The following is a 24228-nucleotide window of genomic DNA, read 5'->3' on the forward strand; positions in this document are numbered from 1 at the left end:
TGGCTAAAGTAGAAATTCCATTTAGTAGAGAAATTTCATCAACAGGAAGGGCTTACACCCATGAAGACTGAAGAATTTTTCACATAGTTTAAGAACTTTGTATTAACCTACTCCCCTCCCTCACCAGACTTGAGCTCCTTGAGGCTGGGGTGGCCCCAGTCAATGCCACATAGAGCAGAAGAACTGCCCAGCTGAGTCCTGCCTGAATTCCTGACCCGTAAAACCATAGCAATTTTAAATGTTTTTTAAATGAATGATTGAATGAATGAATGAGGGAATGGGCAGGGAACTGAGATTTGCCTGAAAAACCTGATTTATTTTGCCAAGAGGTCCCAGGAGCTCTAAAATTCTGTCCATTCAAAGGGACTTCTAACTCCTATTCTTGGGAAACTCCAAATGGGTTAAACTGGAATCCAGTGCAACTTGGCAAGTACAATAATCCATGCAGGGTGGCGAGGCGTCTTTGTTCTACACCACCCACTACGTGAAGCCTGCAGTCTCCCAGACCCCCAGCCACTGTTTGCCACAGTTGCTATTAGTGTGAGTGACCTTGTCACTGTGATGGGATTCTCCCCAGACACCCACTAAGTCCACTGCTCTCTCCTCAGGTGCCCATACCCTGGTGAGCATTTGCAGTTTCTCAAGGGCACATGTTGGTCTCTGTCTTCCTCAGCCCCCCCAACAAAACTGCCACTCAGGGGAAGGAATTGGGGAGAAGCTGGATGTGCCACCAATTCTACTTGAGCTCCAGGCAGCAGGGAGGTAGAGTTACAAGAGACTGAAATGTATTTTATTTTCATACCTTAACTTTCTATTATGAAAAATTTCAAATATACATGCAAGTAGGTGAAAATAAAGTTTCATGTATCTTCATCCACTTTCAATAATTATCAATACACTGACATTTTTGTTTCATCTACCACACTTTTTTAAAGATTGTTTAAAAAGAAACCCCATTTTCATCTCATGTTACCTATAAACACTTCAACAATGTGGGAATTGAAATGTAGAATCACTGAATTTGGGGGTTAAGTCAACTTCAGAAGTCCTCCTGTGTTTCCATAGGCTAGCCCAGGATAGGTCTGCAGCAGGGCCCACTCTGGGAGGCCCAACCAGGGGGACATGGGAAGCACAGAGAATGCAGGGTTAACTCTGCCTGGGGCTGGGGAAATGCTCCCTGCCCTGACTGGTGTAGTCTTTCTAGGGCCCAATAAGGGTTCATCTGAAGGATCCTCCGGCTTCCTTTCCTCCAACTTCCCCCTCACCTGCCACCATTGAATCTACACCCATGCCCATGGGTGTAGGGATTTTCACTTGCATTTGGCAAGCAAGGCAAAATATGCTCAGAGAGGATCAGTGATTTGCTCAGGGTTACCCAGCTAGTGAAGGCAGAAGCAGAACCCCTCCTGCTCCCACTACCAAGTTGTGTTAGCTAGAAAGCCAGGCCCTCAGGACTGCACCCCAGCTGGCCCTGATATCCTCTTCTCAGTTTATCCTGGACTAGGGGACAGTCCATACTCTGTGTTCTTCCTGAGGTAAACAGAGGAGGGCAGGCTCAGTGGTTTCTCCCAGGGCTAGCGGTAAACGTTGCTTTTGAAAAGTGGCTTTGGGGGAGGCTAACCTTCCTCTGAGAGAGAAGTTTTAGGAAGTGTGTTAAATGAGAGGGATAAAGTTTTATTGGGGCTTCAAAGCCCTCCTCAAACGCGCCCTGCAGGCACTCCCCTCCCCCACCAGAGCCATTGTATCGCTGTCCTTTGATGTTGGAGGGGCCCAATCCATCTCTTTCATATCACTACAAAGGCGCCTCCTAATTACTTTGTTTAGACAGCCTTTTCTCCAAATATTAAACATTTGGTCTTCCCAGGCCCCCCAAGCACTTAACATCATCTAGCTTGTTGCAAAATCTACTTACCCCACACTGGTTGGCCTCCCTGGGCAGATCTGGACCCGTTGCCACACATTCCTCTCCCCGCCCCAGCAGGCAGCTCTCTGGACACAGCCCTTCCTCTGGCAAGAAGGCTGGACCTCCACCTCAGCCCTGCTGGGAGCCTCTGGGAAAGCCTCAGGGAAACCCAGGGCTCAGGGGTACTTGTGGCAGGCGAAGGGGTAGCTTTGCCTGTGGTGGCAGACCCCGCACCTGGACCAGGTCATCTGTGGGCTGCCGGTGGTGAGGACCCTTCCTGTTTTCAGACTAGAGACCGCCTTGAGTGGTGGCGCCTCGTACTTGGGGCTCCCACAGGCTCTGTCCTCCTTCTGAAGTCACTTTCTTCCCAGAGCAGGTCCCTTCCTGGAGCCCATCTGCCCTGCCACCCCTCCTCAGGTCGAGAAGTGGGCTAATACCCTCTCCACAGCTATCGATGTCCCCATCCTGATCCCTCTCCCTTCCCCACCTGATGTCACCTGGTACCACCTGTGCTGTGATTCTCTCTGTCACCCGGCCCACCCTGCTGTCCCTCTCCATGTCGTAGGCTGATTCCCCACCGACTTTGTGGCTTGGGGCTGCTCCTTCAAAGTCTCTCCTGAGTCCTCATGGCTCTCATTGCTGTAGCTGAGCAGGAGCCAGCCTCCCACTCCCAGCGACATGGGGGTCAGGGAAGTTTCAAAGGGACTTTGAGCAGTTCTTTGCTTCCTTCCATCCCTCCCTTCCTCCCTCCCTCACTTCTTGCTTTCCTTCTTCTCCCTCTTTCTTTCTTCCTTCTTTCAACCATTTATTATGAAAAAAAATCTCAAATGTTTTCAAGAGTAGAAATCACAAATCCCCACATACTTGTCACCTAGCTCCAAAAATGATCAACCTGAGGTGTCTTGCTTCATCTAAAGCCCCTCACCAGCCCCCTCTCCCAACACGGGTGTGTATGAAGTGAGTTCCAGATGGCACGGCCAAGTCTGTAAGCACTTCAGTATCTTATCTCTAAAAGATAGGGCTTTTAGGAAAATGTAGCCACATATCACATTTAAAAGCAGAAACAATAGTGTCTTAATGTATGAAGTATCTAGTTAGTGTTCAGATATCCCAAGTAGTTTTATAATTGACCTTTTGATAGCTGGCTTGTTTGGATCAGGACACTGAACACAGAGAATTGAAGGGGTGGGTGGGTGGGTGACCCATTTTGGTGTGGGTTGGTGGGTAGTGACTAGGCAAGACATGATTGCCATCTGCTGACATTCATTGGCCCTACTGCAGATAGCAGGGTCTCCCAATTTTTATTAGCCGCTTCTGAATTCCTCAGCAAGCCATTGCTCTAAAATTGTTTCCTGGTCAGAAATATCATCTCAGGTTCAAAGTGGTGTCCATTTTCCCAGGCAGGCATGTCTGCACTCCAGCCCAGCAGTCAGTCCAGGTCAAGGGTCCTTACTGTTCTGTACTGAAGTCCACTGACTTCTTTGGTCACAACTATTTGCAACCCCCTACAATTTAACAGTCTTCCTCAGGCAGTTGATCTTGGTGCTTTAACATAGTCCATTAAATATGTGCTAGTGAATAAAGAGGAAGTCTTCAGCTCATCATTTAAAAAAAAAAAACTTGTTGCTTCCTTGATTTGTTTTCTTTAGGAGGGTTACAAGTGCCTACTATGTACCATGTATCTCTGAATTCCTCAGTGAATTCTCACAACCATCATGTAAGCTAGCAAAATTATTATTCCCATTTCACAGAAGAGGAAATTGAAGCTCAGAGTGTTTGATTGGCCAATTCTCACAGCTGCTAAGTCACAGATCCTTTCTCCAGCCTGCCCCACATCAGTGAAGAGCCATCTGAGCCATTTGGTTCTGGCTGGAAAGGTCTAGAAAATGTTAGTAAGGAATAAGATGGCTCTTGCTTCCCAGGTGCAGGAAAGAGTGACTTTCAGTATTTCTACTCAAGTCTTGGGGCAATAACCCTCTCTCCATCTAACCTTTCTCCCCCAGCCCAGTTGTCTGCTGGCATCCCCAACCCCTGGTGGCCCAGCAGGCACTCCAAAGCTTCCTGTTTAATTGTGCCTTTCCTGTGCTTCCTTAGACAGGGAGTAAAGCAAGCAGATGAAGCACTTGTTTCCCTGGAAGATAGTGCAGGATGGCACAAGTCCGTCTTGAGCATTGCCTGTGCCTGTGGGCCGGTTGCCCGGGCGTGGATGAGGCAGGATACATCCAGGTGCTAGGCCTGTTTACCTGGTTTCCTCCAATTTCCTGCTCCTCCCTCTCCGCTCCTGGACAGAAGGTCAGCAGTCCTTGGGGAAGAATAGTTCCTTTGTGTTTTCTTTCCTTTCTTCCTGTGCCTAATTAGGAATTATGCTTGGGAATCAAACTAATTAATCTCTGCCAGTTCGGGGTGAGATCAAGCTCCTGGCACTATCAGTGTCGATCGATAACTCACTGCTGAAAGAATCTGAAAAACACGCCCGCTCCTTTCAGCACAGGCTTTAATGAGGATGAAGTGGGCATCCAGGTGGTACTGTGGGGCTTCTAGCCTGGTGGGGGTGCGTGTCTGGAAGAAAAAAGGTGATCCTCTGGGGAACCTGCTGCCCATTGCCTCCTGGGTGGGTGTGGTCCCCACATGGCAGGCCCTAGTAGTCAGGGGTTGGAGTTTCTTGGGCTGCTTGGGAAAGTATCCCCTACTTTGAGCTGCAAATGTGGTTGCTGGGAATATGTAGAAGACAGAGAAAAACCATCATGGCAAATGCCAGATGCCATTTCAGGGTAAGGTGATCCCTCCTGCCTGCTAACCAGAGGCCCTGACACAGCCTGCTCCCAGCCCTGGGCTTCCACATAGGTCCAATGAGGCCAGTTGTCCATGAGAAAATTCACAGCCCAGAGTTGGGCCAGGAAATGGGGAGCAAAATAGCTCACAGGGCTGTATGGACAGGGCGAGGAAAGCTCTCACCCTGAGAGCAGAAGAAAGGAGGTCTGGTTAGATCTTCTAGAATATTCCTGCTGTCTCTTGGGTTATTTAGGCTAGATATTCAGGGATACAGTGATGTTCCTAGCCTCCAGTAGGGAAGACACAGTTTTTTTTTTTTTTTTCCTAAAGAAACTATTAAGAACAGTGATAACTAAAAGGCTCTAGGATTGAAGGAACCAGGATGGTTTTAAGGCCTTTGGAAGCCCTATCCTATATCATAAAAATACACCTAAACATTTTAATTAAAAAATAAAAAATGTGTATATATGTTGCATATAACATGTTTGAAATATGCACATATTGTAAAATAGTTCAGATGAACTAATTACATATGTATTACCTCTTATAGTTATTTTTGTTTTTTTTGTGGTGAGAGTACTTAAAATCTACTAGAAATTTCCAAGAATACAACACACTGTTATTAACTATAGTCACTGTGTTGTACAATAGATCTGACGAACTTATTCCCCTTCTCTGAGATTTTGTACCCTTTAACCAGCATATCTCCTATCCTCGCCCCAGTCCCTGGTAACCCCACTCTTCTACTTTCTGTTTCTTTGAGTTCAACTTTTATAGATTGTGCAGATCACATGGTATTTGTCTTACTGTGCCTGGCTTATTTCCCTTAACACGACACCCCCCGGGTTCGTTCATGTTGTCACAAATAACAGGATTTTCTTCATTTAAAAGACTGAATAATATTTCATTGTATATATGTCACTTTTTCTTTATCCATTTTTCTGTTGATGGACATTTTAAGTTGATTCCATCTCTTGGCTATTGTGAATCACAATGCCATGAACATGGGTGTGAGGACATCTTTTAACACGATTTCATTTTCTTTATATAGATAACCGTGAGTGGGATTGCTGGATTATATTATCTATCTATCTATCTATCTATCTATCTATCTATCTATCTATCTATCTATCTATCTATCTATTTATCTATCATCTATGTATCTCTTCTTTTGGTGCTAAGGATCAAACCCAGGGCCTTTGCACATGGTAAGCATGCACCACCACTGAGCTACAGCCCCAGCCTCTTTTTTCTTTAAAAAGCAGAGTCTCATTATTGTTGCCCAGACTGGCTTTGGACTTCTGAGTTTGAGTAATCCTACTGCCTAAGCTCCCTGAGTAACTTGGGCTACAGGCCCTCACCACCATGCCCAGGTTTAAGTTTTTGAGGGAAGTCCATACTGTTTTCCATAATGGCTGTATTAATCTACATTTCCACAAACAGTGCAAAAGGGTTCCTTTTTCTCTAAATACTTGCCAATACATTTTGTCTTTTGGATAATAGCTATTCAGGTGTGAGGAGATATCTCTTTGTGGATTTAATTGTTTTTCCCTGATGAGTAGTGTTGTCTGGACACTTTCCAAGTACCTGATGCCCATCTGTATATCATCTTTTGAGAAGTGTCCATTCAGATCTTGTTTTCTTGCTGCTACATTCCTTATGTAGTGTGCATACTAACCCTTATCAGATGTATGGTTTGCAAATATTTTATCCCATTCTGGAGGTTGTCTGTTTACTATGTTGATTGTTTTCTTTGCTGTGAGAGCTTTATAGTTTGATATATTTGTTTTTCCTTTGGCTACTTAAGTGTTTCATCCAATTTGTTTTTCCTTTGGCTACTTAAGTGTTTCATCCACTTCAAGTTAATTTTTGTCTATGAAGTGAGATGAAGGTTTATGCATGTGAATATCCAATTCCCATCTCCATTTATTAAAGACTATTCTTTTCCCATTGTGTTCCTTGCACCTTTGTCAAAAGTCAATTGTCTGTAAATGTGTGGATTTGCTTCTGGTCTCTCTATCTGTTCCACTGATCTATGTGTCTGTTTTTATACCAGTACCATGCTTTTTTTTTTTTAATAGTTTTATTTTATTTATTATTTTATGTGGTGCCAAGAATTGAACCCAGTGTCTTACATGTGCTAGGCAAGTAAGTGCTCTACCACTGGACCATAACCCCAGACCACCATGCTTTTTGATTACTATATCTTTATAGAATATTTTAAAGTCTGGTAATGTGATGCCTTCAGCATTTTTTTTTTTTTCACACAAGATGGCTTCGGCTATTTGGGATCTTTCGTGATCACATTCAGATTTTAGGATCATTTTTTCTATTTTTTAAAAAATTGTCATTGGAATTTTGATAGGGATTGCATTGACTCTATTGGTTTGGTTAGGTTGTTAGTTAGCTTTCCATTGCTGTGACAAGATACCTGAGATACCTTAAAAGTAGGAAAGATTTATTCTGGCTCATAGTTTCAGAGGTTTTGGTCCATAGTTAGCCCAGTTACTTTTGGTCCTGTGGTGGGATAGCACAGCATGGTAGCAGGAGCATGTAGCAGAGGAAGATACCTACCTGATGGCAACCACAAAGCAAAAAGAGAAGGTGGTCCTACTACCTTCTTCAAGGGCACATTCCCCACTAACCAACTTCCTCCAAGTAGGCCCCACTCACTCATGTTTCTGCCACCTCCTAACCGAGCCATCAGCTGGGACCAGGCCTTTAACATATGGACTTCAGGAGACATTTAAGATCAAATCATTAGAGGTAATGTGAACTTTTTTTTTTTTTTTAAACAATATTTGTTCTCCCAATCCATGAACTTGGGATATATTCCCATTCACTGTTTCTTCAATTTCTTAAATTGATGTTTTGTAATTTTTAGCATACACGTATTTCACCTTCTTGGTTAATATTTTACATTTTTGTAGCTGTAAACATAATAATTTTCTTGATTTTTCAGATAATTTGTTGTTAATGTATATATAGAAATACTACTAATTTTTGTAGATCGATTTTGTATCCTGCAACTTTTCTGAATGTTAGTTGTTTTTTGGTAGAGTCATTAGTGTTTTCTACACAAGAGTATTGCCTGCAAATGGGGACAATATAACTTTTTTCACTATGGATGCCTTTCTTTGCTCTGTCTAGGACTTCCAGTACCATGATGAATGCAAGTAGTGAGAGTGGACATCATTGTCTTGTTTCTGATATTAGAGGAAAAACTTTCAGATTTTCACCATTGATCATGTTAGATGTGGGAATTGAACCCAGGGGTGCTTTACCACTGAGTTATATCCCCAGCCTTTAAATTTTTGATAGTCTTGCTAAATTGCTAAGATTGGCCTTGAACTTGCAGTCCTCCTGCCTCAGCCTTCTGAGTCACTGGGATTACAAGCGTGTGCCACAATGCCCACTTCATATATGGTTTTTATTGTGTTGAGTACATTTCTTCTATACCTGATTTAGTTTAGCTCAATCTGTTAAAATAAGCTCAAGTCCTATATTAAATAGTAACTTTACTATAAACAATTTTATATGAATTTTGTAATTATTTTCCAATTAATTTTGTAGTTTTTTTTTTTTGTCTTTGGTAATGGTACCAAAGACAAAAAAAACTACAAAATTAATTATTAATTATTTTTTCACGTTGCAAACATTTTCATAGACTTTGGAGGACTTGGGCATTGTGCTTGCCATGCCTAAGGACAAAATGACTTGAGTTCCTGAAAGACTTTAGCTGGGGACCTCTCCAGGGGAGCATTGACCCTCAAGAGTGAGAATGGAGACCCTCAGCAGGCAGGACCCGCCATCAATTCAGAGGGATTGGAGGTCAAAGGGAGAGGAAAAAACCCTTCTTCAGTGTCTTATGACAATTATTGATTAGAGGGAAATAAAAATAACACAGGGAATTTTTTTTTTTTATGCATATGCTCAATATAGTGCAGAAGAGCTGCTGGGGCTTGTGCAGTCACAGGAAAACAACCCCAAATGATGAGGACTTTGTGGACTTCCTAAGCCTAAGATCATCACAAAGATGTTGAGGACAATTTCCAGCAGGCAGGGAGTCACTGTGTCCTATGAGAACATCAGAAAACTAAACACAGAAACTATAGAGGGGTTGTACCCTGACTGCATATGTTCACAGCAGAGACCAGGGATGAGGAATGGATTTCATTCTTTCAGACAATATGTGTAGGTTTCCTTGACTGTGGAATGCCAGAAGGAAAAGAACCTCAATTTTTGGAGCACTCACTAACCTGTTGAGGTCTATTTAATTCCAAGGGACTTTAGAAGAAGTGTCTTTGGTTTTGTTTTGCTAGTTTTATAGGAAGTAGCAGTGAGGTACTGCTGGCAATTATGAAGATGCATCTCTGAGGCTTCCCTTCAAGTATAACCCATGGGTAAGTGTCCTGAGCTGTCAGTCTCTGGCTGTAGCACCTTGTTGCCATGTTCTCACAGGCCTCAGTCTCCCCAGGTCTCTTTCGACCAATGCCTGACCAAACCAGGAACATTGGTACCATGCCATAACTACTTAACACAAGACTTCTTAACGGGCAATATTTGTGCTGGTCCCTTCTACCACCTGCACCTGGACTTCCCCCCCAGGTCTTTTTCAGAGTTGCTGGCTGTTTGAGACTCTACCTACTCCTCCTCTCCCCTATTCTTTTTTATAGATATCAGACCTACATCATAGTCCCTGCCTTCTCCCATTTCTTCTCCCTTTTTGTTTTCATGGTACTTCTAATAATCCTTTGTTCTTCAAACTCCATCTTAGAATCTGCCTCCAGAGAACCCAAACTGAGAAGAGCTGTTAACAGCATGACTGGCTCTTTTTTTTTGTACCAGGGATTTTGGTACCAGGATTACAGGCATGTGCTTTCTTTTGAAACATGGTTTAATATGAGTGTATGTGTGCTCATACATCCTTTTTTTTTTTTAAAAAAAAGAAAAACATTTTAGTATTTTCTAATCATTTACCATATATATCCACTTAAAATGAAGCCATGGGAGGTCACTGAAAGAAATGTAATGTTTCATCAGATTGCTATAAAAGAACATCGTCCACTCCTATGAAGAGTGGTTGACATTTTCTGGGAATTTACCCTTTATCTCTATACGGTGGCCAAAGAGGAATCATCCCAGGAGCTGGTTATAATACTATTTATTTAAAAAATATTTATCATTTATTGAGTACTTATTATATGACAGGTATCATGGTAAGAGCTTTCCATACATTGTTTCATTCAGTACTTACACAAGTCTTGTAAGTATCTCCATTTTTCAGATAAGGAAATGGAGTTAATTAGATGTTGAATCTGGATTTGAATCAAGGACTGTTTGATGCCAAAACCAACATTTTCAACTTCTAACACACACACACACACACACACACACACACACACACACACACACACACCCCTCTCATGATATTTATTTAAAATCTGAGTTTTCAGGGAAGAAAAAAGTATGAGCTAGAAGAAACATGAATGGAAACAAATAGAGGAAAATAAAGCCTGAATAGATTAGATCTAGACATCTGTAAAAAGAAAGAAGAGAAAGTAAATGCATGGAGGTTTGTATGACAAGTTGTAAGTGTTTTGATCTGTTCTAATTCTGTGCTCTTGGAGATGTGAGCTTTCTGAGCCTTAGTTTTTATAAATTTATAAACGAGGTGGTTGTACTAGATGATCTCCAGATTTAATTTCAGCTCTAACATTGTATATTTTCTTTTTGGGTGGAGCTTTTTAGTTTATCATTTTGTGTAAAATCAAACCAAAAAAGTTTGTTTTTACTGAATCCCACAATATAAGTAAAATCCTCTGCTGGGCCCCCAAAGTGAAAAGCACATTCAAAATTCAGAGAACCAATCTTAACAGGTCAGATACCATCCTTGGGCTGCTTAAGCAAAGGCCCTCTACAAAGTCACTATCTCTGGTTCTTGATTGACATGAAGTTCTCCTAGATAATCACTAGGATTTTTTTTTTGTTTGTTTGTTTTTGGTGGGGGGTGGTGGTGCTAAAAACTGGACATGAGAAATGTAAAAGTGCCTTAAGGGATATTAACTTGAAAAGCCTCACTCCTGTCCTTCCATTGTCTTCATTTCCCTCCAGATCTACAAGAGCAGATTTTCTTTAGCTACTAACTGCTGTTTGTCCAACCTTTAGATAAAGGCTAAAGGCCACTATCAGTAGAAAGTACAAGAGAAATGCACAACCTGGAGAAGCTACAAGCTAGATATCACCCTAGTTCTTCCAGTCCACTGATGTCTTACTGTTGTTTCTCAGAAAAACGCAGATTATGCAGACAGGACAAGCACATAAGCCTTTCTGGGAAAGATGAGATAGAGAAAAGAAAACAATACATTATTATGTGGGAAAAAGGAATGTAAAAAACTCACTAGTTTACTATGTTAAAAAAAAGATGGCACATTTATTGCTACATAAATGTTATATACATATTGTGTTTTCTGTTACAGTGACAGAAAAAATTTTGAACTTCTTGCTGCTGGTTGAAAAGGTTTATCAATAATACCTTGAATTTGACACAGGATACAAATCTGCAATAAACCAACAATGGAAACTGGAGAACAAGATGAGAAGCAATTCATCTCGAACAAGTAGCTCTTACAATACTCCATAGGTACTACACGGTATGCTAGAATCCTACTATGGTCTTAAAATGCTATTGTAAATTTCTGATATTAATGAACAGGTTATGGTAAATAACCCTACATTTTTACTACCTAATATAATAAAATAAAGTAAGAAACTTTTTACTGAAAACTTTCGATTTCAAAAATCTAGAAAGAGTAATATTTAGAATTCAAGAAATTTTCTTACAAGATTATTGTATAAAAGACTAGCTACAGTGAAAAATAAGCCAAATGTTTTTTTCTTTCTATTTTATGAAGGAAAGCTTCTGGGCATACTGCAAAGTCTAATATAGCGAAAAAGACAACAAGCTCCGAAGAAAAAAGGCCAGGCAGTGGCATATGTTCACTCACACATCATAAGCAACAACTTCTGTTTAGCTGATTAACACTGAAATGAAGAACAAGGCCACAGATAGATTCTGATGTAATTGGAGAATATATGCAAATTAAGGTAACCAAAAAGTCCACCAAGTTCACAAATAGCTGATTTGTTAGGAATCATCCTGATTGGAGGATATGCAGTTCTCTTAATTGTTTTTGTTCTTTCAAATTAACAGAAATCTTTAAGTTACATAGTGATTTGGGCTCTCTCTTCTGTGTGCTGATTGCCATTGTTGATACTGGCTATAAGGAATTACTAAGCCAAGACAACCTTGTTTAGCATGTTTTTCTCTCCCAGGGTGGTTGTGGTGGAAGACAGATTTCGTGGAAGTTCAGCGTGATGACTATGACTTAAAAAACAACTCCTAAGGGTTAGAGACAGAGAGTGCCTTAGTGCACAGTATTACAAAGGGCTGACACGTACTGGTTTAATGCTAATCTGGCTCCTCTTCTTGGGATGGGGGCAGATGGTTTGCAGTTGATTAAATCACCCACTGAATTCCTCCCCACTGACCAGCCATCCAAATGACAGAGAAATAAAGGCTCGGATAAGGAAACATGGGTGACCATTGCTCTTGTATTCCATTAGGTAATTAGCCTCAGAGTGGTGTGTTCATTTATCACACTACCTGCCTTGGTGACTACTGGGTTTTGTTTTGTTTACCATAATCACAGCCTGAAAAATCATCTTTGTATTTTAAACGTATCTTGTGCTTACTTACAGCTAACACTTTACAAGTACTATATTATGTAGTACTTACTGCTTGGAAAACAAAGCAATTTCTAAAAAGTAGATTCTTCCCTTGTAATTTACACTTCTTGCTATTATTACAAGCTTTACTATGAAACCTAGAAGCTTGAAAAGTCTTGGTTATTATTAGAAATAAAGCAATGTTTACTTGGGGGGAAAACCTAGGGGGTTGAAATTTCCCCTTTTAAAATCTTAGCAAGGCTATGGTCACAGATAGTCTCTGCTTACCACTATAAGGTGGATGTACAGAGCACACAGGGCTGCATGGAGAATTCTGGACTGTGACCATAAACTACTCAGATTCAAAGATCAAGTATAACACCCACGAAGAGAAAATAAAAATGAATGAAAAATGAGAGCGAGAGAAATGCTATATCAAGTAATATTTTCCTATTTCATGGAAAACACTATTCATATGGCAAAAGGATAGGAGAGGGCAACAAAAGACTTTTCCCTTCCTTTTTAAGACACTAACAGGTATGCCGGGAATGCTAAGGGCCAATGGTTGTCACTGCTTTGTTCTCTGCACGTGAACAGCTTTAACAAATGCTGGCATCAGCTGAGTATACATCAGCTTTCCACATTTAACTTTTTCCCTTTATATGTAGACCTTATAGTTCCATAACAATAAATAAAATTTGTAGTTACAATGCATTTGTCAATTCAGTTTAGGCACAAGGCAACTTCCACGGTGAGTGGAGAGATCGAGACAGTCTCTGATTGTGCAGAAGCGACATGCTGCTTGCAACAAAATGATATGCTGCAAACATCTCTTGGGCTGACGTTCTATCCGATGAGCTTCCTATTTTCACTTCTGATGGAAGTGTTCACCAGTTGCTTTGATCATAGGATTACATTTGAGTTTCTTGCTTCAAGTGTTTTGTTTTATCTTCTCCCTCCTGTCAGGTTTGTGTCTTCAGATAATCTGAGTTGTCCAAGTCCTTATGAGGAGAGGTCACCTTCTATCTAGCCTACTGATAACTCTGGAACTGTGGCAGGGAGAGAACAGGTACTAGTTAGTGCATAGTTGTTAAAAATAAACACCATCCTCTTAAAACAAGTCAGTATTCTTCACTTACAGAAATGTTTGCACTGAACTAGTAGTCTGGTAATTGACTTACAAATAAGCTTCATTCTTATAGGTTATCAATCCCACCCCTATCCCTACTACCTTATCTGAGAAGGCTATCTTCCAAGAGCCTCAATGGATGCACTGTTTTCCTCTATGTATACACACTTATGATAAATTTTAATTTATAATAAAGGCATTGTAAGAGATGAGCAACAATATTATAACAGTATACTAAAATGAAGATTTGTGTTTTGGGGCCATTGTTAAGTAAAAGTTTGAAAACAAGTATTGCAATCCTGAGATGGTGGATCTGATAATCAAGATGGCTACTATGTGACTAACAGGCAAGGAGCAAACAGTGTAGATACTGGGGAGAAAGAGATGATTCACATCTTGGGCAGGACAGAGTGAGATTTTATTATGTTATGTAGAATGGCACACAATTTAAACTTATAAATTGTTTATTTCTAAAGTTTTCCATTAAGTATTTCTGAACCACAGTTAACTGGGTAACTAAAATCACAGCAAGTGAAACCTAAAATAAAAGGAGCTACTTCATTTAAACCACTTATGATGGAACTAGTTTAGGAAGAATATTAAATTTTCACTTCCTTAGTAAACAATAAGCATAGTACTGTTAATTGACAAAGTTATGCTCCAGGATAGAAAACTAAGGGATTCAAAGCTATTTGGCTTTATATTGGTGGCAAATTCTTGTGTATGTGTATTTTGAGATGGGGTCTTACTGTGTTGTTCAAGATGGTCTCAAATTCCTGGATTCAAGCAATCATCCAATCTCAGCCTTCTGAGTAGTTGGTTAGGCATGTCGCCATGCCTGACATCCTTTTATTTATATATGTGTGTGTGTGTGTGTGTGTGTGTGTGAGAATTTTGGTACCAGGGATGGAACTCAGGGGCACTCGACCACCGAGCCACATCCCCAGCTCTATTTTGTATTTTATTTAGAGACAGGGTCTCACTGAGTTGCTCAGTGTCTCACTGCTGCTGAGGCTGGTTTTGAACTTGAGATCTTCCTGTCTCAGCCTCCTGAGCTGCTGGGATTACAGGCATGCGTCATCGTGCCCAGCTCTTATATTTTTATAACCAGACATTCTATGGTCATTTCTTAGACATTCTGATTATAGTAGCAGTTTTCTTGCTGCCAAATCTTTTGCTGGTTTTAATCTGTTCTCCAGTTTTACAAAGAACTGAAGATTACCAGGTTAACATGTAAAACCAGATAGTAGCAACCATAAGACATAGATTCTAAGAACAGCCTATAAAATCTATGGAATAAAGTGTATTGATAGCATGTCTCATAATCTTGAAGCCTTTTAAAATGTATTTTAAAATTTTAATCAAGTAAAAGAATATCCACATTATGAAAAAGGATAAGGGTAGAAGATATGAAAGCAAAATGAAACACAGAAGTAGTAAAAGATCAGGAAGTCATCAGGAAAAGAGAAATGAGATAGGGAGACAGAGTTAAGGGATAAAGCTAGTGGGAGACTGGGTAAGAAAAAAAAAATAAAATAGGTAAAACAAACTGAATAGACACAAGAAAAAATAAAACCCAGGGTCTGAGATAAAATCGAGTGTGAATGTCAAGTGTTCTTTTACATAGCCTAGTGGTGGGTACTGGGATTTGAACATATGAAGTTACCTCTCCTCACTCTTCTTTGAAATGATCTATCAATTTAGGAATTACTTTTCACTGAGAAATAGTGATACGCTTTTATTTTAAAACAGCAAAGCTTATTTATGAAATAAGAGTACTTAACTTTTTCATAGTATTTTATATTTTTCACAGAATATAAAACAATGGCTTGGCTTTTAGAGGATCTGCAAATTAACAAGCTCTTGCCTAAAGTCTCTTTGACACGAAAATCTATTGGACTACTGATATTTTTTTGTGGGGGAAGTGGTTTGGCGTTTTCTCCCGTGTGCCAATGTTACTATTACTATTGACTTAACTCATTATATTGGCTCTTCCTCCCTTTTTCCCAAAATGAAATTTTCAATTGTAATCTAGTTTGATCACAATAGTGTTGGCTAGCACCAAATCCTTCAGAAAAAGGTGAGTTACTGACTAGTGTTTGCAGTTTAGTAAATATTCAATTAAATCCCAGACTTTCAGCTCAAAACGATAAAGCCAGAAAGCAGACCAAATGAATATATTTTTTTCCTATTTTACTTTTCTACCATCTGCTTTTTACTGTTTTAAATCTGTTGATTTAAAATACTGCTTAAGGCAGCATATAAAAATTATGTTAGAAGCTCTATTCCTTTTTTTTTTTTAAGGTGTAGATGGACACAATACACCTTTATTTATTTTTATCTGGTGCTAAGGATCGAACCCAGTGCCTCCTGCATGCTAAGCAAGTACTCTACCACTGAGCCACAATTCCAGCCAGTAGTTCTATTCTTAATCTATACTACTAGATAAAATGCTACTGCTGCAAATATTTAATTACAGTCTATACTAATTTGAGCTTTCTAAATATTAACCTTACAACTTAGATACCAATGTGACTGTATTGTATGATAAAAAAAAAAATCACAAAGATGTGCTTAGTCCATGAAAGATAGACAAAAAATAACAGTCTTTCAGGTTGGGGATGGAGCTCAGTAGTAGAGCATTTGCCTAGTATGTGTGAGACCTGAGTTTGATACCCAGAATCCCGGGTGGGGTGGGCAGAAAGAATAAGTCTTTCAACAAATAAAACTCCACCAGAGAGAAGAGTATTCTGGTTATGTCATGTAACATCTTCACATTCATTGACAGATTCTAGAGGTATTAAATGATGTGCTTACAAGGGGGAGGAAGGTGTGTATTACTAACTTGTATTACTGAGCCAAATGGAAGTAAGCAGTAACTCTTTCAAGTGTAGAAAATTCATGACAAAGAAGACATGGATGATTAGCAGAAAACTGCTTGCTGATAAAGTCAAGCATTTCTGAATAGAAGAATAAGGAGTATGAGTGGGAACAACAATACCTTCTGATGAATGAGTCACTGCATTATTATAACTAGGATCACAACAATATTCATGAGAGGAATGAGTACACAAGATGACTCGGAACAGAATATCCAACATTTCTTTCTTTCTTTCTTTAAAAAAATTTTTTTCTTTTTTTTTTTTTTAGTTGTAGATGGACACAATATCTTTATTTTATTTATTTATTTTTATGTGGTGCTGAGGATTGAACCCAGTGCTTTACACCTGCTAGGCAAGCACTCTACCACTGACTCACAACTCCAGCCCCCAACATTTCTTAATAAATTATAGGACACTGTAAAACTTAGAAGACAATAATATAAAATGCCACTGGCTCTCTAATTAGATAAGAGAAAGGCAAACTGCTGTACTCTATACTCTAAATTACATATGACCTTTGCAAAGGCCAATGCCCAACAGAGAACTTTGTTCAAAGATTTTTAACCCAATCTAACATGCATCTTAAGTGATTTCATTGTATTTTTTTTTCTCAAAGCTGTACTCACCTGGCTGATGTTTACATATGACCCATAGGGTTGGTAGATTCACTAAGCCCAGGATGGGTTCCTGGCAGCGTGGTTGGTGGCTCTGCCGATACGGCAGAAACTTTTTCTTCTTCCCTTCTCTTAAGGCAGGCTGCTTTGGGGTTCAAGTTCCTCTCTAAAACAAGAGGAAAGAACTGTTATCATTATGGCCATCCCATACTGAATGCCATTACACAGAGGTAGCCACAATGTGCTCCCACATTGTGTTCAGCATTAAATGAATCACCAGATTCAAATTCTTAGTGACCATTTGCGTTTTCTTCATTTTCTGCTTTTGATTTAGTCTTTTAGGGTTTGATTTGATCTAAATCATCATGCTACTCTTCACTTTTTGGCAAATGTTGTTATTAGTCGACCAAGTCTCCTCAGAGTCCTCATTAGACATGGCACAATGAATTGATATGAAAGCTGAAATCAACTATGTACTCGGAGAGACATCTGTGCCTTATCTAGACCTTTACCAGTATAGAAAATAATAAAATAAGAGATAGATATTCCTCTGTAGGAAATGTACTAACTTAAAAGAGAAAGAGATATCATGCACACCCTATTTTTCTGCTTTTATATGTAGAGATGACTGAGTAGTTCTTTCTATTGCTAGCTGTCATTCATAGATGGTAAAATCCTTACCACCTAAGATAGCAAAGAAGCCTGGATGGAACCCCTGATGTGGGCATTTTCTTCTTCTTTTCCCCCCTCATTCTCTTTTTCTCTTCTTTCCTTTTTATTTTGAGACAGGGTCTTACTCAGTTGCTTAGGGTCTTGCTAAGTTGCTAGGCTGGTTTTTAACTTTCAATCCACCTGCCTCAGCCTCCCAAGCTGCTGGGATTATAGACATGTGCTACTGTGCCTAGAAATGTATGCATTTTCAAAAGAGGTTAAGAAATTGGGTTTTACCAAAAGAATAAAATTTTATTTTATTTTTAAAAAAATATTTATTATTTTTAGTTTTTGGTGGTCACAACATCTTTATTTTTTTTATTTGTATGTGGTGCTGAGGATTGAACCCAGCGCCCTGCACATGCCAGGCAAGCGCTTTATTGCTTGAGCCACATCCCCAGTCCCAGAATAAAAATTTAAAGAACATGATATCTAGCCCATAACTACTACAGATATAGTCTTTCTTTTGTTACACATATTTGTATAAACTGATTAAAAATGCCCTAAAATAATATAAGGAGCTTATATATTTATTTATTTACAGTGGTACTAGGAATGGAACCCAGAGGTGTTCTACCACTAAGCTACCTTCCCAGCTCTTTTTATTTTGAGACAGGCTCTTGCTAAGTTGCTGAGTCTAGCCTCGAACTTGGAATCCTCTTGCCTCAGCCTCCCAGTTGTTAGGATTACAGGTGTGTGTTACTGTGCCCAGTTCTTTCTGTTTACTTTTTCTGTGGTGGTGGGCATCAAACCCAAGGCTTTGTGCATGGTAAGATGTGCTCTATCACAGAGTTACACTCCCGCCCAAGAGTTTTTCTGACAAGTAACTGCACCTCTGATCAATAAGAAGAGTTTGTCTTTGTTATGTGTCATGGCCCTGTGGAGGTGACCGTCTCATATCATGATCAGAGAGACTGAGAGAAGTTAAATTTACAGGTAAAATCTAAGGAGGAAAAAGTGAGATTTAAAATTTTTTTCATGTGAGATAGGCTCACATTTCCCCTATAATGGAATATGCTCTTAGCTAACTTCGACTCTGTGTCATACCAGAATCTAGGATGCATGATTAAAACAGCTGGAAAGGATGAAAAATTCAACAATTTGGGCAAGATCTTATAGTTTCCATAGTAAGACAAAGGACACTTCAGAGTTGTAAAAGTAGGTATATTATAGCAGACTCTAGGAAATATAAAGTATATGTAGCTTTAAGTCAGACAAGGTGAAGGCAAGGGTCACACTTTTATACCTCTTGGTGTGTGTGAGCAACCCATGGAAGTACGTTTGTGTAGCCAGAAAGATCTGATAGAGATGTTAAAGCAGAAGTCCAACATTACCTTCAGGGCATGTTCGCTTGTGTTCCCACATTTCCATTAGAGGAATTCTATCTCTTGATGTTGGGTATAAAGCTGAAGATGTGGCAGTATTACAATGCCACCTTCTCAACATGTTTACAGTGGCATTTTTGGTTCACTCAGTAGTCACTTTCCTTTTTTTTTTTTTGTACTGGAGATTAAATCCAGGGCTTCAAGCTTACTAGGCAGGTACTTCACTACTGAACTACATGTTCAACTCTTTCTATTTTTTTATTTGAGATAGGGTCTAAGTTACATGGCTAATCTCAAACTTGTGATTCTCCTGCCTCAGCCTCTCTAGTAGCTAGGATTACAAAAGTGTGCCATCATGCCCAGCTTACAGCCATTTTTTACATTATTATGACTAGTTAAATATTTATGTTATTGTGACTATATGAAGATACTTGCTAAATCAAGAATTTTAGTTTCCTTACTTATAAAACAGGTTTCCCAGTAGTTCACAGCTATCTTGCTTTTTTTTTAGTAATGCTAATCCTATCACCTACTTCTCATATTATTTTTGTTCTTTTTAGATATATATGACAGTAGAGTGTATTGATATATTGTACATACTTGAAGTATAACTTATTCTAATTAGGATCCATTCTTGTGGTTGTACATGATGTGGAGTTACCTATCCCCTAGTTAATACTCCAACAGATCTAACAGACACCTATCAATATATCTTCCTACAATCTCAAACACATCATGTCATCTATTAATCCTATTTTCTCTCCCTGAAAATCTTTTCTCTTCAGATAAGCATCTTCTGTCTTCAATGAATGAAATGTTTTCTAGGTCTAGTAGGTTTTTTGTTTTGTTTTCTAGGCTCTCTCTCTTTTATATATATATATATATATATATATATATATATATATATATTTTAGTTGTAGATGGACACAATATATTCAATCTATTTATTTATTTATTTTTATGCGGCGCTGAGGATTGAACCCAGTGCCTCACACCTGAGAGGCAGGTGTTCTACCACTGTTCTACCCCAGCCCCTAGGTTTAGGAGCTCTTGTCATGGGATTTCTCTTAGCTTCTCTCCTGTGTTAAGTTCTGTTTTCTGGATCTCGTACCTTAGTTTTGTTGATTGTGTCTTATTTGGCCTAAGCCAACTTTCCAGAGGCTTTCTGAAAAAGTGTACATGGGAGGTAAAATTTTAAAGTCTTTATATATCTGAAGTATCTTTATTCTGTTTTATTTTGATTGTTTGGTTAGGTATGGAATTCTAGGGTGAAAATGATTTTCCTCAGAGTTTTGAAGCACTGTTCTACTATCTCCTAGAATTCAGGAGAACTAGTGTCCAGAACTCTGATGATATTTGACTCTTGTTCCTTTTTCTACAAACTATTTAAATTTTGTTTCTAGAAGTTTTCAGATATTCTTTCTAACCCTGATGTTCTGAAATCTCATAATGATGCTTTTAGGCCATTTGAAAAAATTATTATATTTCCCACAACATTAGATCCTAATCTTCAGAGGAGTACTCTTAGGATTTTTTGGTACTTGGAAATAAATAAGTTAGGTACCACTACTCAATATATTTGCCTTCCTACATGCTTCCCCTCCCCCACTCGTCTCATCTGCTATTGCCTACTTTCTCTTCTGTCCTTATAGTGGAATATTATCAGTGCATATGCCAACTCTATCATCTTTGACTCTCTAATTCCAACTGAATCTCCTGGGGGGTATTGGAAATTTGTTTGAGAAAAGAAAATCCTCAGGTGATTCTGGGACCAGCCAGATTTGGTAACCAATGTCCTAGCTCATTTATCTTCAGACTCACCTGGAAACTGGAATTTTAAAACCTAATAGTTCTCTTATGTATAAATTATTGCCAGAAGAGATGTGAGCTGATTGAGTTCTGAAAGAACTTGAGAGGATGAAATGTTTGATTATTGACTAAATCTTGTGTAATGCTGAAAGTACAAATTTGAAGGTAATATGTGAAATCTGCTAAGGAATACAAATGACAAGGATAATGTTAAAACTGTGACTATGATAACAGAAAGGCTTAAACTGGCAATGGCAGAGACCAGATGGGGTTTGCTATGTGAGGCACCAAGGCACAAAATGTGCTCTGGGAAAACTCTGAAGCTTAGAAGAGAAGCCATTCTTTCTATTATTTTCTAGGATGATTGCTGGACCTAAGTCTGCTTGCCTCCTGCTTATCCACTCATCCAGCAGATTGGGGCTACTAGACAGAGAAAGTTTTGGAGCACCACCCTATACCAGAAGAAAAGTCAAGGAATCCTAAGGATACCCAAAGCATGTCATATAAACAAAATGTATGTCTATAGAAACTGCTGGGCTCAGGAACTGCCAGTATGAAGAGGCTCTAAAATGTGAGCAGGTTACCAAAATAACTCAAAACTGCTAGAGATAAGCCCAGGAAAAAAACTGTGACTATACCAAACTCTAGGTATTGTGGGCTTCGTCAAGGTTCTAGACCCTGTTTGACAGACAGCTTTGAGTGTCTTTCAAGAAAAAGTCTTTTATGTATCTTAGGGATATAAGATAAAGGCTGTGGGCTTCAGGCCCAGAGTCACAAAGAAGGAAAAAGTATTTTCTGAGTATTAAAGTAATCCCTGAAAAAGTTATGGTTTGGCATATCTGAAATTTGTTCAAACTCTAATCAGTGAAAGACTCCTTAGAGCTTTCAGAACCCACAGGAAGCTAGTACCCATAACTGTAACCAGAAAGACAGCAGGCAGCTGAACAAGCCTAGGTGTTAAAACCCTCTCTCAGACTCAGTTTTTCTGTTCTAGGTACCTACATGGGACCACTGCAGAATTAAATGTTACAAATGATCAAGATCGATATGGGCATGGTAGAGTTTGTAACATTTTTCCCAAACAGAAGTATTTTTCATTTTGATGGTGTGGATCTGAGAGTGGGTCTTTCTACTCTTAAAAAAAAAAAAAAAAAAGTTAAAAAAACCCACTTAGGACTCTGTATTCTAGCTCGAATGTACTGTGGGAAGGAAACGGTATTGTACTAAAATGAATTCTGGAACTCTTGTTGACCAGACAGTAAGACTTTCACATCCCAGATGGAGACAATAACTTTAACAATAAGTGGCTCCAAATATTTTCAGGGTAAAAAATATTTCAGGCTAACGAGAGGGGGATGAGTGCACTTGGACTACTAAGCACAGTGCCTTGCTGCCTTCAGAGTAGGACAAAAGTGTTAAAGACAATTCAAGAAAACAATATTTTGGTGAAGTGACAGGACATATCAACAGGCTCAAGGATACACTGCTTCTGCTACAGATGAATGGCCTCTTTATGAATATTTCAAAGGAGCATATAACCCCTTAAAGATTAGGTTTCATATATCCTCCACAGATACTTCAAGGATTTTGCAACAAGATGAGTTAAGTATTTGGTTTTAGTAGTATGCTGATCATCCATGAGATAATCCATACATAACCCTTATGCCTAAAAATATTGGAGGGAAATAGATGAAGTAACTGCTACTATCTCTTTCTAAAAGTTCTCTCTTTTTTTCTATAATCAATGATGAAAGCCGATGGTTGTAGTTTTCAAACATCTGCCCATCTCTATTCTTTTTTTTTCCTTCTTCAAATAAAATAGAACATAAATATTCATTGAAAGAGTTAACTTCCAATGAAGAAAGAAAGACTACTGGTGGGGCCTGGAAAGCAGGGCCACATTTATGAATTCCTTGCAAAAAGGCTTGGAATAAAACATTCATAAACCTGATAAGAACATATACAGGTATCCAAAAATACAAACATGATGATAGAAACTTTCAAGGGCAGGAAGCTTCTATCATTTGATAGCTCAGTGTCTAGGATACATCTGGTTGGTGCAGAAGAAGTATGATTTAAACGCATGTTAAATAATGAAGTTCCAAAGCTTCTAGTTTTCATCAAAGTTCATGAAAAATTAAACAGAATGGTTGCTTAAGTCAGCAGGGTTTGAGCCATAATAATCCACACACTTTTGCCCTTAGAGAGACACAGGCATGTTGGTATGTGCTACTCCAGGAAGTCTATGGTATTCCTAATCAGGGATCAAGAGGAAGCCCTGAGACCTTACTGACACAGGTGCAAAGGACATCCATATCTAGCAAAGTCATCAGGAGCCATGATTAGGCAGCCAACTAACCAGCAGGTCCTAGTAGAGGCTTCAGAGTAAAGTCTGCAAGTTTAGAGTACAGAGAACAAGGGAAGTTAGGGAGGATTAGGGAGGAGGACAGATCTAGACAAGTAAATAAAGCACTGTAAGTGAAGAGTCCATGAGAACAAAGTGGCACAAAGCACTAATGCTGAGCAGCAGGCAGAGGCTATCTGTTTTCTGCTTTGTTTCACAGGCTTACTCTCTACTGGTTTGTGGAATCACATTTACTGACCAATACAGTGAGACAGAAGTACTGGGAGGACTTACAAATAACTTGCCTGAGCAATACAACTACTGGAAACAGAAAGGTCTGCCCACCTGTCAGTAGAACACTTTTTATCTCTTCTGTACCCACTTACCTCTGACTTGCTGTTCTAGACTAAGGATGACTGCCACGGCCTGATGAAGAATAAGGAGTTTTGTTTGGGGTTTTTCACTCTTCAAATGAAGCTGACACATTCGGCCAAGCTCTTTGAATGCCTCATTAATATCCCGCACACGCAAACGTTCCCTGGCATTGTTAGCCATCCGCCTTTCCTTCTCCCTTTCTATTTTCTGTTCTGGGTTCAAATCCTCATCTTCATTAGTACTGCTGAAATAAAGCAATAACAGTGTCTATTAGCTTTCTTTCAAGTAAAATATGCTGATTGTTCAAGATTATAAAGACAGAAATGAAATTTACTAAAACAGGAGTAACAGCTGTACTTAACATGACTGTATACTTCTTTCTAGTCATTCCATTCTTCAGTGCAGATACGAGATTATATAGTCAAAACTCTACCACATATTTTTATTTTTTAACACTGGGGATTGAACCCAGGGGCACTCTACCACTGAGCTACATCCCTGGTAAGACCAGGTGTAACTAAGTTGCTAAGGCTGGCCTTGAAATTAGAGTCCCGCCTCAGCTACCTAAGTAGCTGGGATTACAGGTATGCACTACCCTGCCCAGCTCCATGTACATTAAAAAAAAAAAAAAAAAGC

General features: G+C 39.3%; 1 protein-coding gene across 15 annotated transcripts in view; it reads right to left on the reverse strand.

Moving 5' to 3' along the window:
• Window positions 1–10672: 10672 nt before the first annotated feature.
• Window positions 10673–24228, reverse strand: part of Tcf12 (transcription factor 12) — a 339696-nt gene continuing 326140 nt past the window's right edge. For 11 of the 15 annotated variants that reach the window (XM_048793154.1, XM_048793152.1, XM_048793158.1 and 8 more), the window contains 3 exons: window positions 23604–23836; window positions 17041–17194; window positions 10673–13452 (listed from right to left, as the gene is read on the reverse strand). In XM_048793154.1, the coding sequence (XP_048649111.1) occupies window positions 17052–17194; window positions 23604–23836 (376 nt within the window). In that variant the 3' untranslated portion in view covers window positions 10673–13452; window positions 17041–17051. The remainder of the gene's footprint in view (window positions 13453–17040; window positions 17195–23603; window positions 23837–24228) is intronic. The other 4 variants (XM_048793153.1, XM_048793156.1, XM_048793159.1 and 1 more) reach the window with 1 other exon arrangement.

Source organism: Marmota marmota, unplaced genomic scaffold (genome assembly GCF_001458135.2).
Source record: "Marmota marmota marmota unplaced genomic scaffold, marMar, whole genome shotgun sequence".
In the NCBI taxonomy this organism is placed as follows: Eukaryota; Metazoa; Chordata; class Mammalia; order Rodentia; family Sciuridae; genus Marmota; species Marmota marmota.